At 38.3% G+C, this 16,763-nt stretch overlaps 1 protein-coding gene across 1 annotated transcript in view; it reads right to left on the bottom strand.

Annotated features, from left to right (window-relative positions):
• Positions 1 to 11,861, bottom strand: part of ncam1b (neural cell adhesion molecule 1b) — a 38,948-nt gene extending 27,087 nt beyond the window's left edge. The window contains exons 1-8 of the mRNA XM_061072532.1: positions 11,753 to 11,861; positions 8,913 to 8,987; positions 7,439 to 7,648; positions 6,777 to 6,920; positions 5,518 to 5,655; positions 5,030 to 5,147; positions 3,005 to 3,165; positions 1,063 to 1,205 (exon numbers count right to left, since the gene is read on the bottom strand). Of these exons, the coding sequence (XP_060928515.1) occupies positions 1,063 to 1,205; positions 3,005 to 3,165; positions 5,030 to 5,147; positions 5,518 to 5,655; positions 6,777 to 6,920; positions 7,439 to 7,648; positions 8,913 to 8,987; positions 11,753 to 11,861 (1,098 nt within the window). The remainder of the gene's footprint in view (positions 1 to 1,062; positions 1,206 to 3,004; positions 3,166 to 5,029; positions 5,148 to 5,517; positions 5,656 to 6,776; positions 6,921 to 7,438; positions 7,649 to 8,912; positions 8,988 to 11,752) is intronic.
• Positions 11,862 to 16,763: the final 4,902 nt, after the last annotated feature.

The raw sequence follows: 16,763 nt of genomic DNA, 5'->3' as shown, positions 1-16,763 counted from the left end.
AGGAACCGGCCATGTTGGCAATAGATGTTTAAGAATACCAATCAGGTATTGACTGATTTTGAGGGTTTGCTCTTGGAATATTTCGAGGATATTACCAAGAGAACATACAGGGGAATTAAGGATGTAATGGAAAAATAAAAAATCCAGCTCTAACCCAATGCTTTGCCGGAAAAAATATATGAGGTGGTAGCGGGATATCAATTGATTAAAATTATAAAATTTTAATATAAAATCTTTTCAATCACTGGTATGAGCAGAATAATGGCAATAGTGATTGAAAAATGCATGACTAACACTTGAGCATTCAAGTGCTCATTCGAGCAAATACAATAAGAAGCAGACGAAGATTAATTATTATGCTTTCAATTACATGCTTATTTTGGGAAATGTTATAATTGGGTTTCTGATGCAGATTTTCTTGACATTCAGAAAAAAACTCAAGTCAAATCTGAGTGTACTCCACATTACTGGCTGAGTATGGCTCAGCTAATTACAGGAAATCCATTGGGCCGTCCCGAAGGAGCTGGTAATTTAGGGAAAATAAACAGCAGTACATAAACTTGCTGTGCGTGTTTCATAATGAAACTGCAGGGGTTCCGTACCTGCACATGATCAATATACCTCTAGAATTCAGGTTGAAGGTGTTCAATTCTTCTCCCTGACACACGCTGGGCTGTGTTCCTCTCAGGTGGTTACTAGTCACTGTGTCCCAATTCTACACGACAAACTAATGCCTCATGGAGTTAACTATATGAAAATGTAGATTTCATTTTATGCAAAGAAACTGGTTCAGAAGTGCAGATTCAGAGATACAGCACTTATTTTCAATTTGGAGGTATTACAAAGTACAAGTTATATTAATCGACTTACAAAGTGGTTAGAATTTATGTAAAGTGTGCAACTGGGACACAGACAGTATCTGTCCACTTTATCCTAGGTGTGCTTCATTTACTTTAAAAGGAAAGATGGTGGCAGGACATCGGCCCTTAAGGACCAGAGCTGAGTACCCAGGATTTAGTCATTTAGCGTCTGCTGTCATCCACTCTGTGTTTATTATTTCACCTGTTCTCCTTCGGTGAAGTCGCGTTGGCCATAGCTCCAGTTGATGGTGGGAGTTGGATCACCTGAAGCCTCACAAGTCAAAGTTACCTGCTCGTCCATCTCTGACGTGCTCTGGTTCACGATGAATGTGATCCTGGGTTTGGCTGTAAAACACAAACACACAGTCATTGCAGCCACACATGCATATCAAGAGCAGGCAAGTGGTTTGACAGCACAGACACAATTGCAACTCCGTGGATTTGAAATTAGTTCAAAGAGAGGATGAGGAGCAGTATCTTGACAGGTTATGGGGATTTTCGTGGCAGCAAAACGCTATTTAAGCCTTCCTAGTCCCAGCAGTTGTAAAATTCCTCTTATAATTTATTTTGCCTCTCAAAGGAGCCGTTCGTCTTTTTGTTTACATTTAGGCAAACTGTCTCAGTTACAGAGCACCTGAGCTAACCTGAAAGTACAGCAGGGGGCCCCAACTGTGACATGAGCAGAGCAAGGCAAATTGAAGTGCCTCTTCTGCAGCTTAAGGATGTGCATTACTCACACATCTAGTCCATTCCCCCCCATGTCGGATGAAATGCATGGATTAGGCTATGGGTTAGCTCCATGCAGGCCACTTCAATACAGTGAATGAATGGAATATTATTTAGTAACTCATATAAACATGATAAACAAAACAATATCCAACTTAGAGTAAGGTCAATAATGGGAATATTGCCGTCCATGTAAACATAGTCGATAACAGTATCCACAATAATGTGTGTCAGCAAGTAAAGTATTCTGTATTTTGCAGGTGCACGGTGTCTCTAAAGGTTTCCGCTGCTGGCTAGATATCTACCTATTCTGTACATGCTGGAGACAAAGAGAAAAGATAAATAACTCATGCGTAAACCTGCAGCTATATCTCCGACAGTCACGTACGCTTCTACAAAGGTATCGAATCAGATCATATATTCTGACTTCAGAGGTGTTCAGCACTCAGGCAGTTTGCTTACTAATTTCAGTGTTGCCCTATTTAAATGCTCTGAAAGTCAATATTCTCAATTAGATTCTAACATCACACAAACACAGAAAACCTGGACCCGTTTAGGCTATTTCACATGAGAGATCTCTTTATTTCAGCTTCCATCTGTGATCTTCTCACTGGTTTGAAATGAGCAAGGATTAAAACACACGCACACTATCTGAGTGAAACTCAGATTTTAGAGTTAAATTAAGACAATATCTGGTTTAAATTAAAGTTAAATTAAATGGGGCTTTACAGCCTTGTGTGCACTCTGCAGTTGTACCGGAAGAATATGAATCTCCAGTCAGACTTGGTATTGGAAGGGAACCATTAAAGAACTCTTTCAAATTCAGAAAATGGGAGCTCAGAGATTTCCACTTTGATGTAAGAAAACCAGAGCTTTGTGAGTGCAAGAAAATCCTCCCAGTAATGAGGGAGTTGTTGCTAAAGAGCTAAACAATGTGCTTTGAAAGCTGTCTTCAGTAAATTCATGGAGATTGTTCTTCCATTGAGATCCAAAGAACCAGGCATTGGTGATTTCTTTTGTTTAGAAAAATAAGGTTCACAAGCTATTTCAATGTAAAATTAAATCTCATGTCTACATGAAGCAATACCGTGATTGTAACTTTAATTACAGTCATCTCTATGTTACAAAAAAAAGGCAGCAACAACCAAGAGGGAAAAAACTAAGAAAAAGAAGAAAAATACCAAATTCAAAGAGTTCAGCTGAGTTCATTCTCTCAATCCTTAACCACCATCTTTACATGAAACGTTCCCAACCCACACTGAATCAACACCTCATCTTGTATCCCCTAGAAAACAAGACACAAAACCATACAATAGTTCTTCACCCACCTACATACTCTTATACTTCATTCCCACACACTCTGAGCATTTCATATTAACACTTTAATTCACGTGTGCATCTTAAATGTGTCTCCTTACCAAACACTCTGAGACTGAGCTCCTGCGCAGTTTCCCCAGCCTTGTTCTTGGCAATGCATGTGTAGTCTCCTTCATCCAGCTTGGTAACATCCATTATTGTAATTTCAGAGCCATCTTCATTAAAGCTGTACTTCTCTCCTGCGTCAAGAACCACGTCACCCCTGTGGGAAAAACAAGGGTGGAACATAAGACCTATTTAACCAATATGTTTCATAATGTATGTACCATGTTAACAGGTCGCTGCTCTTCAAAAGAATGTGTTTTCTTAAATGTGACCTACAGAGCTTTAGAAAATACACAGTTATTTCTCAATGACAATTTGAAAAAGGTCAAGTGAGGAAGTGCCGTGATGAAAAAGGTGAAAGCAGAATATTTTTTCAGGAAGATAATGTTTTAAGATTGTAAGCCTTTTGCCATTTGTTTTTTTAAAGTGTCAGAGTAACATTTATAATTTGTTTACCAAGGATCCAAAACAGATAGTGTTCTCGGACCTCTGACTGTGATCATTTGTTTCAGGCAGTTTTAATTGCGGGTTCGGTCCAACTGCAGATAACTACAGGATCATGTTAATTCTAACAATAAAAACCAAGAGCATCAGATGCTCCTGGACTCTTTGCACTTTGTGACCCTCGGGTTCTAAACAGTCGACAGAGCCGCCTGCTGTCCTGGAAACAAGACAAGCAGGAACAGTAGAACAAAGCAGGAGCCTATCAATGGCTGTATTCAGACACAGAGTACAATGTGGCTCTTGATGACAATCTGGTCTTCAGGTTTCACTGTTTATATTCACCTTTTATATCCCGTGGTTAAGTATCCTATTGCAATGAATAAACCAGTTAGCAGAATATCTCTAATAACCCTACAGGGTCATATAAACTCTGTTCGTCAGTTTGATGCAGGTAAACTGGTGCATATAACCAATACTGTTACTGATGTGAATGTGGGAATGTGTGGTTGTTTCATAGACTATATTTTGTAACTATTGCAAACAAACAAAGGCTTTAGTGTCTATTTGTCAAGTAAAGCCTATACAAATATTTGTATCTGGTCACTGCTGTATAAAGAAAGTATAAGAGACTGTTTGGAATTTCGTGGATAATTAATATTTCTTCAGCAAGAAAATTACAAAATCGGCCAATAACTAAGAACTATCAACGGGCAAATCTGAGGATGTAGGAGTGAAACATTATTTTTAACTGAAAACGCAGCTTGGTTTAGTTACTGGTCCGTCTGTTGGTTATCTCACCATTATGGTCTAGACTAAAATATCTTGACTTTGGTGATCTTCTGACATTTGCTCCAGTGCCAACAGTAAGCTGACCGTTTTGGTTAAGAATGAAATATACTAACAACAATGGGACAGACCTGAGAACAGCCTTATACTCCTGCTAGTATTGTTCGATAAACAATCACTGACAAGTAAATTCATCACACAAGAAAAAATACTTCTCTCCACTTGTAAAAGTATATGACATAATATAATTATAGCCAAACTGGGTTTCCACGCGATGACTATATAGCACACATGAACTTCACTTTGTCCTGTAAAAAACACAAAATTGCTGAGATGGTTACTTACTTATATAAATATATTTATGTATTTTATGTTTTTATTTATGTAACTGTGACGTGTCGATAAAGCCTAGACACTGACACTGTAGTGAAATGTGTCAGTTTCATGTAGTGTTGCTGGAATGACGTCAATTCGACAATCAACTGATCTTTTCCTCATCTATTTTAGACGGGAACCGTGTGCGTCACATGTGAAAAATTGGTGAGACACAGAAACTCCAGATGAAGCGCTGCAGCAGTGAGGTGTAGACTGTGAAGCGGCTCAAACCTGTTAACAACGTGGCGGACAAAATGAAAACAGGCATTCAGCGAGCGTCACACACCCATGATGCAGTCAGTGTGTCTGACGTTGACAGGGCTATTTGTTATTTGGATGCTCTTTTAGTATGTGATAAGTGCTCCTGCAACTGTAACTGCAACTATTTGTATCCCAAGTTGTTAGCAGAGTTTTACCTTGTCCATGTCACCATGGGTTCAGGAAAGCCATCGGCAGCACAAGTCAACATGGCAGGCTGCGCGACATCTGCTGTGGCATTCACCTCTGACTGCCATACCCTGATGGTTGGGAGCACTAAGACAGAGAGAGAGAGAGAATAAACTGGTAGATAGATACAGAACATACATATCTGCAGATAGTCACATAGATACATTGACAAACAGCAGGAGGGAAACAGAAACAGAAGCGGCGACACATTTCAGAGCACTTATTTTAGGCACTCTCATGTGCCGGGCTCAGAAGTTGCAGGGAACAGACTTCATTAGCATGAAACATCTTTGATACACGGTTGCTCTGGGCAACTGTTTCCACATTGATGTTGAGCCTGGCCGCCTCTAAGGATCGGCAGCTTATTTAAGCGTTATGGGACACCTGCCGCACAAAAACACGCACACAGGAACAAAAAGGAAGAGGTAATAGTGCGAGAGGGTAAAGGGCCGCTAACCGTTCACCACGACCTTGATGACCCGCAGATCAATCTCGCCGCGGGCCATGAGGCGACCCTCACAGGTGTAGGAGCCCTCATCCGTCTTCTTTATGCCACGGATCTGAAGGTGATAGTTGCTCAGCACCTTAAAGCGAACTGAAAGGAAGAAGAGGGCAAATTCACTGTTAGATATTTGAAGAATCAGAGAAAAGTCAATAACTTGGCGTATTTGAGGATGAACAGCTGCTGCTATGTTACCAGGAGGTTACAAAGTGATGTAAAGAAACACGGTAAATAAAGTAAACTCTTGTCCGACTTTAATATATATTTGTCCGACAACACTTGTTTTTGTTAGTCACTTAGTATTGCATTTTTATCATAACAAACATAATTTTGAATCTATGCGTTTTCCTTGAGCTATGTTAGCGAGAGGTTCACATTTTTGCTGGTCTGAGGTTGATATAATGAATTGCAACAGACTATTTTGGGCACATTACATTTTATATAACTTTTTTTTTTAAAAAGAAATATGTGCAAAGCCCACAAGAACCCCCTCAGTTTTCAGATGAAATGTGAACTAAACAAATTTAATCATGTGGTAAATAAAACACGATTACAACTTATAAACATGCTTGTGTTATTATTTTCCAGTGAGTAATACCATACACATAATGATATTGTTCAGTGTGAAGGGTGAGGAACACGGAGTCAATTGTATTTTCAAATTCAAAATCAAATTAATTCTTTCCTCTGGAAGCACAAACCCCGGAGAATAATGGCTGCAGAAGCCAATGTGAACCATATCAAGTCACCAACACTGTTGAATTTACATATCCAGTGTCACTTGTGATTGTTTTTTGTACATCTAGTCTTCTATAATGCAGAAGTCGTGTCTATTACAGTTACAACAATTATATTGTTATTTATGTTGGTTTGATTAAGAGTTTTCTTCAATTCTTTGCTGAGACTGAAAAACTGCCATTGTGTTTATTGGGCCATATTATATTGTTATTTACCAAATTGTATGACTTCCAAGATACTTCCCTGATTTAAAAACTCAAGCATATATTTTACTTTTTTAAAGGAAATACAACAAGCATCACAAAGCTTTTACTCTAATACGATAGATTGAAGATATTTTATGAATTAAATAACAATACCTTGATGTTTGTCACAGAGTTAAAAGTTGGTTAGAGTTAGTTTTTCTCACTAAGTTTAAACATATTCAACAACATCTCTCAACAGAGTGAGATATGATCCATTCAGGGAAATCTTACCATCTTTCTCCATCTGTATTCTTGCTCCTTTATATCTCCAGATGACAGTGGGAGGAGGGGAACTGACCACGTCACAAATGATGTCGGCATTGTCTCTTTCAGTAAACTCTTGGGGTGAGGGAACATTCGTGAAGGTGATTTTTTCTGTAACAAAACGTGCAAAACACATATTTTACACATTGATTTAATAGATGTCAAACACAATTCAATGATTTTCTCAACACTTAACGAGACAAATGCTCATTGTTAAGAAAAAGCTGAAGAATAGAACTTCTGTCTCATTTTGAAATAGACACCCTACATTGATTCTATGCATTGTCTTAAAGACATTAAACACTGAAATGACACGACAGGTCTGTTTGGAAAATTACAGGATTTTTGCTGCTGATGGACATTTTCTGATGTTTGGCATTCATGGAAAATAAAGGCCATTACTCACAAGAACCACACAACAGACAGGATCATTAAGCAGCCCTCTAATGGTCTTCCGACCGTTTATTGAACTGATGAAAAATCTATCCTCAGTTGAAAAGAAAAAAGAGTAATGTGTTGCCCTTGAGCAGTCAATAAAATACTTTGAGTTCAATAAACAAGATTTTGTTCCCTGTGTGCTTGTACCGCTCAATAATTCGCCGGGTGTGTAAGGTGGGAGGAAAACTTACGAAAGATTTTCACTTTAACGGTTGACTCCCCTTGCTGGTCTCCATTGGTAGCGACACACTTGTATGTCCCCGCATTCTCAGTCCCAGCTTTATACAGCGTGAGGGTGGAGGTTGACTCATCGTTACGGGTTACCGTTATGTCGGGTCTGTTCGGTTCTATCCTGTCGCCATTCGGTCCAAACCAGTCTATCTGCTTGGCAACACCTACAGCTGAGAGCACAGTTAGGAGCAGCACATAAGTAAACAAGCATTTGTTAAGGTATACATTAAACATCAGGGAGGTCAACCAGTGTCCACAGACTCAACGCTGTGGCTTTGGATATTCTTCTGCATGAACAGACGACATTGGTTCATACATTTGAAATGACACTTTAAACCAATGGGCACGGCAATAGGAAAGAGAACATAAAGGGAGCTGCATGGATACGTGATAAACATCCAAGACCTTTGAATCACCACTAAAGGTTTTTAAATAATGTCTTGTGAAGGGATGCAGTTTTGCAAAAGAATGCACGATTGAGGATTACTTGTACTAGTTCTCTGTATTATTATGTTATAAGTCCCTGCACTGATGCAATTTACTTATTCAAATTATTCAAATTATCTCAAGTGCTTTATACATTTCTAATCTCCTCTAAGAAATACCCTGGCACCCTGTGTCTTTGATTGATTGATTTCTACACTGCACTTTCATGTCCTTTGTTGCATTTGGGGCTCCTAACAACCTGTTACTGCAGTGTAACAGCACTTTAACTTTGCACTATTATTTTCTGTCTATTTGTCTTTTATCCAAATGTATTTATTCATCAATCTAATTATCTATTTTTATAGATTTGGTTCTGAGTTGAATTGTTTGTTGGGTCTGAATATTGGGTCTCTGTCTATATGAGAGGCACTTTGATGTACCTTTGATTCGTGTTTGAAACATGCTCTATAAATAAATCTGCCTTTAAGTGCCAGTTATATTGTCTCTTCTCTAACAATCCATGCACATGGTTTCAAGTCCATGGTATAAGCACGTTAAGAGCATGTTTAGTTTAGGTCACTGCACCAGACGCTTGGATCAAAAGGGTTGTACTCAGTCCTTTAATTAATAATGGATGTCTTCTAGGTAAAACAACCAGAGTGGATTCTCACATTCCCTTCAAAAGTCACTTGCACCTTGGTGGTTTGGTAATTAAAGGATGGCAGGTATAAGAGAGAACTATATATACACACACACGTGTTTGTGTGCGCGCGTGCATTTCTCTTTTGAAGCCCTATCAAAGTGAAATACTTAAACCTGAGACACCATTTTATTTCCCATTCTAAATGTGTTGTTAACATATCATACGTGGTATTCGAATTTTGAAATACAGTTTTAATAGTTTGAACAATGTTTAAGACAAATTGTTTAACATGAGTTGGTATTTACTGACCCGCTGATCTTTAAGCAGTTTAAAGGACAATAGTCGTGACGGTTTGATTTACTTACCCTCACACATGAAGAATTTGGACTCCCCCAGGCTGATCTCACCCTGACTTGGTGTGATCTGCACTTCCAGTGACACTACAAGAGAAAAAGAACATACAACGCCAAATCAGAAAGATGCTAATCATAATAAATAACCCATCCAACCATGAAGGAAATTCTTAATAATTTATAAATCATAAATAAATAATATAAATATTACAAAAATAACCTAATACTGGTTTACAGTAGCTACTTATATTCTCAGCCTGTAGGTGACGTCCACTTCTTTGATCATGCATCAATATTTTCATTGTCCGAAAAAGGAAATAAAATCTGCAGAAAGCAATGGTCATGTACATCAAGAACCTGACTTTGCCAGTTATGACTTGCACAGCCCAATTACCAAAGAAACGGACATTCCCTTTCCCCCTTTTGCCTGCAGTCTTCTTGTCCTTTCAAGAATAATGACATCAAGCATCACTGAAATTATTCAGTTAACATTCAAAGTGCACAGCATTGGTTCTTACCGATGCTGTGCTGCCAATTCACTTTGAGAGATTTTATATTTAGGATGGTTTAAAGACTTGGGGAAACCATGCTGTGTCTAGCAAGATAAATGTACTGCGTCTCTCAGTGACAGCCTTCACTTCATCAAAAACCAAATGAAAAAACAGATTTTTGTTATTTGAGACAGACAGAAAAATGGTCTGAAACTCTTCTGCACTTAATTAGAACAAAGCTTCACTTGTTTCCTGCAGAATCTCCCACAGGAGTGTTAAGCGTTCCTGTGGTTGTCTAGGGAGTGGGATTAAATGGGGCCCAAACTCCTGCTGTATATAATACATGAGTAAGAATGTGTGAACGTGTATAGACCACTGGAGCTCAGGATGGAAGTGGGCACATAGAGTTAATTGACATTAGGAAAGAAAACGTCAAATGTTTTCTTTAATGTCAACACATGAGGCGAAAAGGCAGTAATTGATTTACTTTTGTCACATTTCAAAAACATTTCTAATCCCTTAATTGATGTTCTGACCTTTTGATGTTTGTTTGCTTTACAATGGTTGGTTAATTCTAGTGCATTGGAGCTATAAAATGTATGAGCCCTGCAGCTGTTAACACATTGTCATTATTTGAATCAGATTGTTAATTAAAGCTTCCGTCTAATTCTGACTTTTAGATTTACTTAAAACCCTAAAATCCTCTTTAAACGTATTGAGAACTACTGGGCTTAAATACTGAAGCTCTAACACATAAAACTAAATGTTTTAGAGAGAGGAGGAATGACTAACTTGTTACAAACAACTCGAATTTCCGCTCTGCGGTTGTATGCCTGCACCAACCAGTGCAGTTTCTACATACTTTTTTTTCCCAGATTGATATAAAGGTCACTGTAACCTTTGACAAATGAAAAAAAAATTACTTTGTCTCTGAGTGAAGTGACAACTGATCAAAAGTTGAAGAAATTCCCTTTTGAGATTTATCTATTTATAGTATATGTTTGGCGAATGGTTTCCTTTTTGATTTGCTCACTTGGTCAATGTATCTGAACAAAGAAAAAACTAAAGTGCAAGTGGTTGCATCATGCAGGCAACTACTCATAGTAAAATGTGCATCAAGTGGCTTTAGTGTAGAACTTACTGTACTTATTGCGAATCAATCAAATATCAATTTTCGATTCGAGTAAAAAAAAACTAATAGTGGTATAAAAATATCCAAGGCACACAGTCAATAAAGCACAGGCAAACCAGTAGATAATAGTGATAATACTTTCATTGCACAAAAAAAAATCCATTATACATACTTAGATTCCAGTTTTATCAAAAGGTAGAAATCCTACACTTTATTTTATAGCTTCCACGTACAGTTTGCTGCAGAGTGAAATCCATCATCTCAACAGAGCCAGTGTTAAGGTGAAGCACACGTTTTTTTTTCACTGTCTCTGCTGTCAAATTATCCCCATTCTAACTAAAACAATGTTATGCTAATTTTATGGATAACCATTTTGTTCTAATTGTGCCGTGGAAATAAGTACGGTTGGTATTCATTAAGGCAAACAAACAGGCAACTAATTTGCAGTGGAGGCATGATGATGATTATTTAAGTCTGGGGAAGTGCATTTGTACAGCCCATTATCACATCCAATGTCTGGACGCACTTTACACAAACACTGATTCACAATCCAGGAAAAAGCACCATGGGAAATATGCTATGTAAACAAAAACAATGGCTGAAACTAGAACATAATAAGGAAAAAGGAAAAACTATATGTTCAGCCCTTATGTCAGGATAAACCTATTATAAAAGTCCAATTAAGTAAAAACCTGAATGAAGGTCAAATTAAATGGGCTTCATTATTTAGGTCCATGAAACGTTAGAGACTCCTCTGTAGTCAAAACCGAACGAAGATCAGAAGTTCAGGATTTAGTGTATACTCTGTAATACATCAGTGTAATGCAGAGGCTGCAGAATCATGCTGGAATATACAAAATGCTTACAATAGCATTTCATTTGAGGAGGAAATTGAGAGCAAAAGTTATTCATGTGTTTTATAAAGCCATGGATACATTGCACACAGATGCCAGTGTATATGCTGCATCTAAGTAGAATGAATGCAGTCTGTTACAGCTAGGGCTGGGCGATATGGAAAAGAATCACGATCATTTATTCATATTAGTCGATGTTGATTTATATAAATCAAATCACTATTTCTGTAATTTCTGCTTCAGATGGTAAAAAAGATTGGTGGTATGACCTGTCCTTGTGGGAACATTCTTTCCCGGATTTGCAGTGCACGCTACTCTGCTCCTTGTCGGACTTTAAATAGCCATAATATCCCCACACTACGGAATTGCTCTGACCCTTCTTTTCAACAATGTCCTCGTCTTTGGAGCCTTGGGCTGTGTCCGTGGGATGTCTTCTTCGGTGACGCTGTCGCTCAAGTTTTTCGTTAGCATTTTCTGTCGTCATTTTTCTCTTTTATCTCGCTCCCACTCCTGATATAGTGTTGTGCACGGCTGCAGTAGCCCAAACATTAGCATGTGTGCTGCTGCCGGCTGCTGCTCCTACGCTCTGCGCTGTGTGTGTCAATCTGACCTGACATGGCTGTAACTCTTTTCCAGTTTAATGATTGGTTCTGCACAGCGCTATTCTCATTATCATTGGCCGTTCATATTTTCTGTCAACAAATGGATGGAATGAGCTCTATTGACGTTGTATGGACCATCTCTTATATTTCAATCGAGGAAATGTTATTTCGTAATAATTATCTTTATTGTTTATCGCCCAGCCCTGACTAACAACTCAATCCAGAGTATATTCCTAACCTTTACAGCTAAATAATGGAGAAACAGGAACATTCACAACATGAATGAAAATTCTATCAAGTGTTTGAATATCAGAAACTCTCATCATGATTAAAATTCATAAAGCAGAAAGACAGTTTGTAAACGCTGTCAATAAACTTCCCAACACTGCTTTTCCTAAATTAAAACCAACAAGGCTGTTCTCATATCTTCCAAGCTGACACTCAAGATGATGAAGATGCCAAAGGGAATTTCCATCACATGATCTCTCATCCTCTTCCCTGCCTCTCGCTAAATCATTTCTCCCTGTTCTGTAGAACATTAAAAATACAAGAACACCCACAGTTGTACAAATTCAATTATTTTATAGCCCACGCATTAATTGTTTCTCTCAGATCAAAAGCAGAGTGGCAGCTCCTCTTTCACGTTTCACAAAGTAAGGTACAAGAGGACAGGGTAATTGCTCTCCGACAAACACCTCACTTCTTCATATATTACAGAGGCTAACAAGCTACAGCAGCTCAAGTCCAGTTTCACGGAAAAACACTTCCAAAGCAGGGGGGATGGCCAAATTACAGGAAGGAACTGTATGTCTTAGAAATTTAATAAGAACGTAAATCCCTTGAAACCAACGCATTTTAAAACCTAGTAGGCCAGAGCCTGCATGGGTTCTCCACATAATAGAAGTTAAAGGAGCAAGCAGTGGAGAAAAAAAGACGATTACATTGTGTTGAGAATTACATACTCTTCTTTTAGTCTTAATTCATTAGGCAGACTTTTGTCACGGGAAAAAGGCATTTTCGCCTGAAGCACCAATTTTAAACATAATTACCAATTAATGTAACAATATCATAATTCATTCATTTGGAACTGCATTTTTTTTGCTAAGCTTGAAGGACAGCAGTGTTGGTCTCTTGGTCCACGGTGTTGGTCCACACAAAAACGTAACTACACGGGTAGACTATTCTAATTTGAAGTTATTCATGTTTGATGATCTTCTTCTCAACCAACGTGAGCTCCAGCTCAATGGGCTCCAGCTCAATGGGCTCCAGCCCCCCCTGCAACCCTTAAATGATAAGCTGTATAGATAATAGATGGAGGGATTGATGTTGATCTTCTGATTTATCCTCGAGTATGGCTGTTTTTATCAGCCTCCCCTGCTCCTAGAAAGAGCTCAGGATATAGGGTAGCTTACATATCCTACGTGTTGAGCTCTAACCCCCAATGATCAGACTATGGAGAGGATCCCCCAACACATGACAATTTCAATCAAGAGGGATCCTATCAGTCAACAGAAAACAAGGAGATCATACATAGCAGAGGGACTTCTTTTATCACATGTACAACATTGTATGGGTCTGAAAAGTCTGAAATGACCAGAAGAGCATACTTTGCTAATTATGGTCCTGACAACAGCCTCAAACACAACCTCCCTCTGTTATCACCTATGTAAGAATCCTGTGAAACATTACAGAGAGTCAACAGATGAGAGCCACAACAACAGTCGTGCACAAAACAAGCCCCTTTCTCAGATTTCAAAAAGCTTTTCCTAGCAGTGCACCATATGGCAAAAAATCACTAAACTGGAAGGAGGTAACAGCTGCCATTGCAGTGCACATCTGCAAAGACATGGCTGAGACATGGTACAAATAATGAAATGTCTTCTTGACTTATGAGGCCAATACAATCCTTGAATGCCTCAAAGTGGTTCCTTTTTGTGGTTTTAAGTGAAATGTCCAGAGAACCGTTTCCGTGAAATTCTGGGCACTTTCTCCAAAACATTGGTTTATGATAACACCTTAAGCTGCACTCAACACCTGCTAGCATCTGATGAGCAACAGCATGTTACCATTGTCATTGTTGAGAATTTTTGCATGTTCATGTTAACATTTTGCTCAACACGTGTTGTGTAAATTATAGCCAAATATGCTGCAAGCATGGCTGCAGAATCTTGGTTGTAATTGATTTCCAATATGCCAATCAATATCAAGGGTGTGTCAGTATCTCTATTGAGCCAGAGGTGTTTCATAATGCACTGCTTTCTGCCTGTCTTTTAGATACTAATGTGTTACCAAAATCGATACTATCAATTCCCACACATATGGTTTTTGAAAAGGAAGATGCAGAATGGCAAACATTTCAAATCCATTAAAATATAGTTAGTGAATTTCCAAAATCAATTTGTATGAGGAAGATAATACATATTTCCCCATTTTGAAACAAAATATACTGATTTATAAAAAAATCTTAACATTTTAATTCAAAGTTATTTCGTGTCATATTAAAAACCAAGCCACTAAAGTGCTTATTTCTCTGAACTGATAATCACCACTAAAACCTACAGTAACATTACTCTGACACCTTAAATTACACCAGAGTTCAATGAAAGAAAATTGACAGTGTAGTTTTGTATTAATACTGGAACACCGACTTAAAGCTGAGTAGAAGGGAAGACAGCCCCAAGTTTTCAGAAGGTGCTATGTGCCACTAATTGGATAACCTAACCGAAGGCTTATAAATCTTGCATACCAGCAGTTTTACTGAGTAATATGCTCAAATCAGTGTTAGGTTTCCAAGTTCTTAAGGCCAACAATACCAGACTGGTTAAAAGACCTACAGAGAATAACAATTCAAGTAGTTAAGATTGACCTAGTTCTGGGAAAACACGCAATCTCTCTGCAGTTAAACTTGACATTCCAAATTAAAATATGTCTTCAGACTGGTGCTTTTCATCTAAACACTTTGCTTCAACAGAAACTGGAAAAGCCAAATTCTCTTCCCATCAAAATCAGCATCTGTTGACCATCTATAATACTTTAAATGAAAGTAGCTAGAGTTTTCCTTTATTAGGATAATGTCAGGGTGATTGACTCCATACAGTCAAAGACGAGTTACAGCTCCACGTCTGAGAGGCTATAGATTTTATTCAACATCAGTAATTTGTTCTTCAGAGTAAAGAGGGATAAATAAATCCAGAAGCCAAGACATTAACAATTTTGGATGGAGAACATGGTTGGAACCCTCAAGATCTGCTGCCAAAAAATAGATGAAGAATGCTAGCCTTATTTACAATCACACAATGTGTTCAGGCTGAAATAAACCTGGCAGATGACACCAGTATGAGCTGGGAATTATGGTCTGTCTAAATTCCACCACAAGACCAAGAGAAATACCAAGAAAAGACCAGCAATAAATGGACTGTTTGTCACAAAGGCACAAGGCGAATTTGAATGCAGCAAGGGAGCTGTGGCTCTGACATTTGCAGTTCATTTGTGATGTAAGATTTACTGTTGCTGAAGGCAATGTCATATTTGGATGCAGGCTGATCATGACTATAGGAGACAGCTTGCAGTGTCAATAATTCACCTCTCTGTAGGTCATCAACTAGAGCTTAGTGTTTCATATCTTATATGAATCTGATTAAATGTATAGCAACGTAGAGAATATTGAATCCTTCTAACTTCTAACTACTGTCGTCTTTGAGGTTCTATTTAAGGGTCATGTTAAGGATTTCTTGAGCACAGCCATGAGCCATATTGCTACTTACAACCAGTAACATGCAGATTCGCTTGAAATGTGTGGGTATGTTTGTTTCTCTGTAATGATTGTGGTATGGGGCTATTTCATGAATGAAAATTATGTACATTGATGTACTTGAGTTTCAGTAATCAGCGGTTGCAGTTGAAGATCTTTAAAATGTCTCAAGTAGTCTAAAGCCAGCCTCGCTAGCTCGGGTTTTACCTTATGTTTAAGTTTCCCATTGGAATGCTCTTTCCATGGTTATGTTGAAAGTAACTGATAAAATACGAAGAGTAAGGACACCATATAGATGAGAATTAATGCAGAGTCTGGCCTCTTTCCTCTAGCCTCTGTACTTATCTTAGAACAACACCTCGGGTGCTGCAGCCTGTGCTACTGGATGTTGTAGTAAGCCTTAACCCCAGCCGTGACTTGCTTCACTTGCCGTGTGGGATTAAGCTCATTATCTATTCTGCCAGCGTAATACACGCACGCACACACTCGCGCACACGCACACACACTTAAACTATAAGCCTGCCAACTGACAGTCACAGTTAAACCCTATCCTAACTATGTGTAATCTAAAATAAACAACAGAATCTGATCTGTCCTTCAAATTGAAGGTTTCTATTTAGTCAGGCCGGGCTGTGCATCAATACTAAAATAGTGTTTAAATGACATATGCTAATAGTAATGTCACAGCAGTATATTACAACACAGTGGGTTCTTTGATATGATATATCCCAAAGTATCTGTATACATGTAACCAAAGAGAATATCTTAAAAGGCAAAATTATATAATTAGATGAGGGAATCAAATCTATATTGCTTTTATATTGAGCCTCACACTGTTTTATAGGCTGTTGAGGTTATAAGTTGTGTATCAGAATAATTTAAGACCTTTTTAAAAGCCTTTCACTGGTGGTGTCTGAACTGTCGGCAAGAAAATCATTTTAGAGGTCAAATGTCTGCAGGAATGAAGTGCCTCTCCCTCAGTAATGGTGCCAGTACGTTTATAATGTATTGCAAGGGAGACTGACACACAATA

This window comes from Limanda limanda, chromosome 6 (assembly GCF_963576545.1).
Source record: "Limanda limanda chromosome 6, fLimLim1.1, whole genome shotgun sequence".
Lineage (NCBI taxonomy): Eukaryota > Metazoa > Chordata > Actinopteri > Pleuronectiformes > Pleuronectidae > Limanda > Limanda limanda.
The sequence above is the reverse complement of the archived record's forward strand: the minus strand, read 5'-3'. Positions and strand labels throughout refer to the sequence as shown.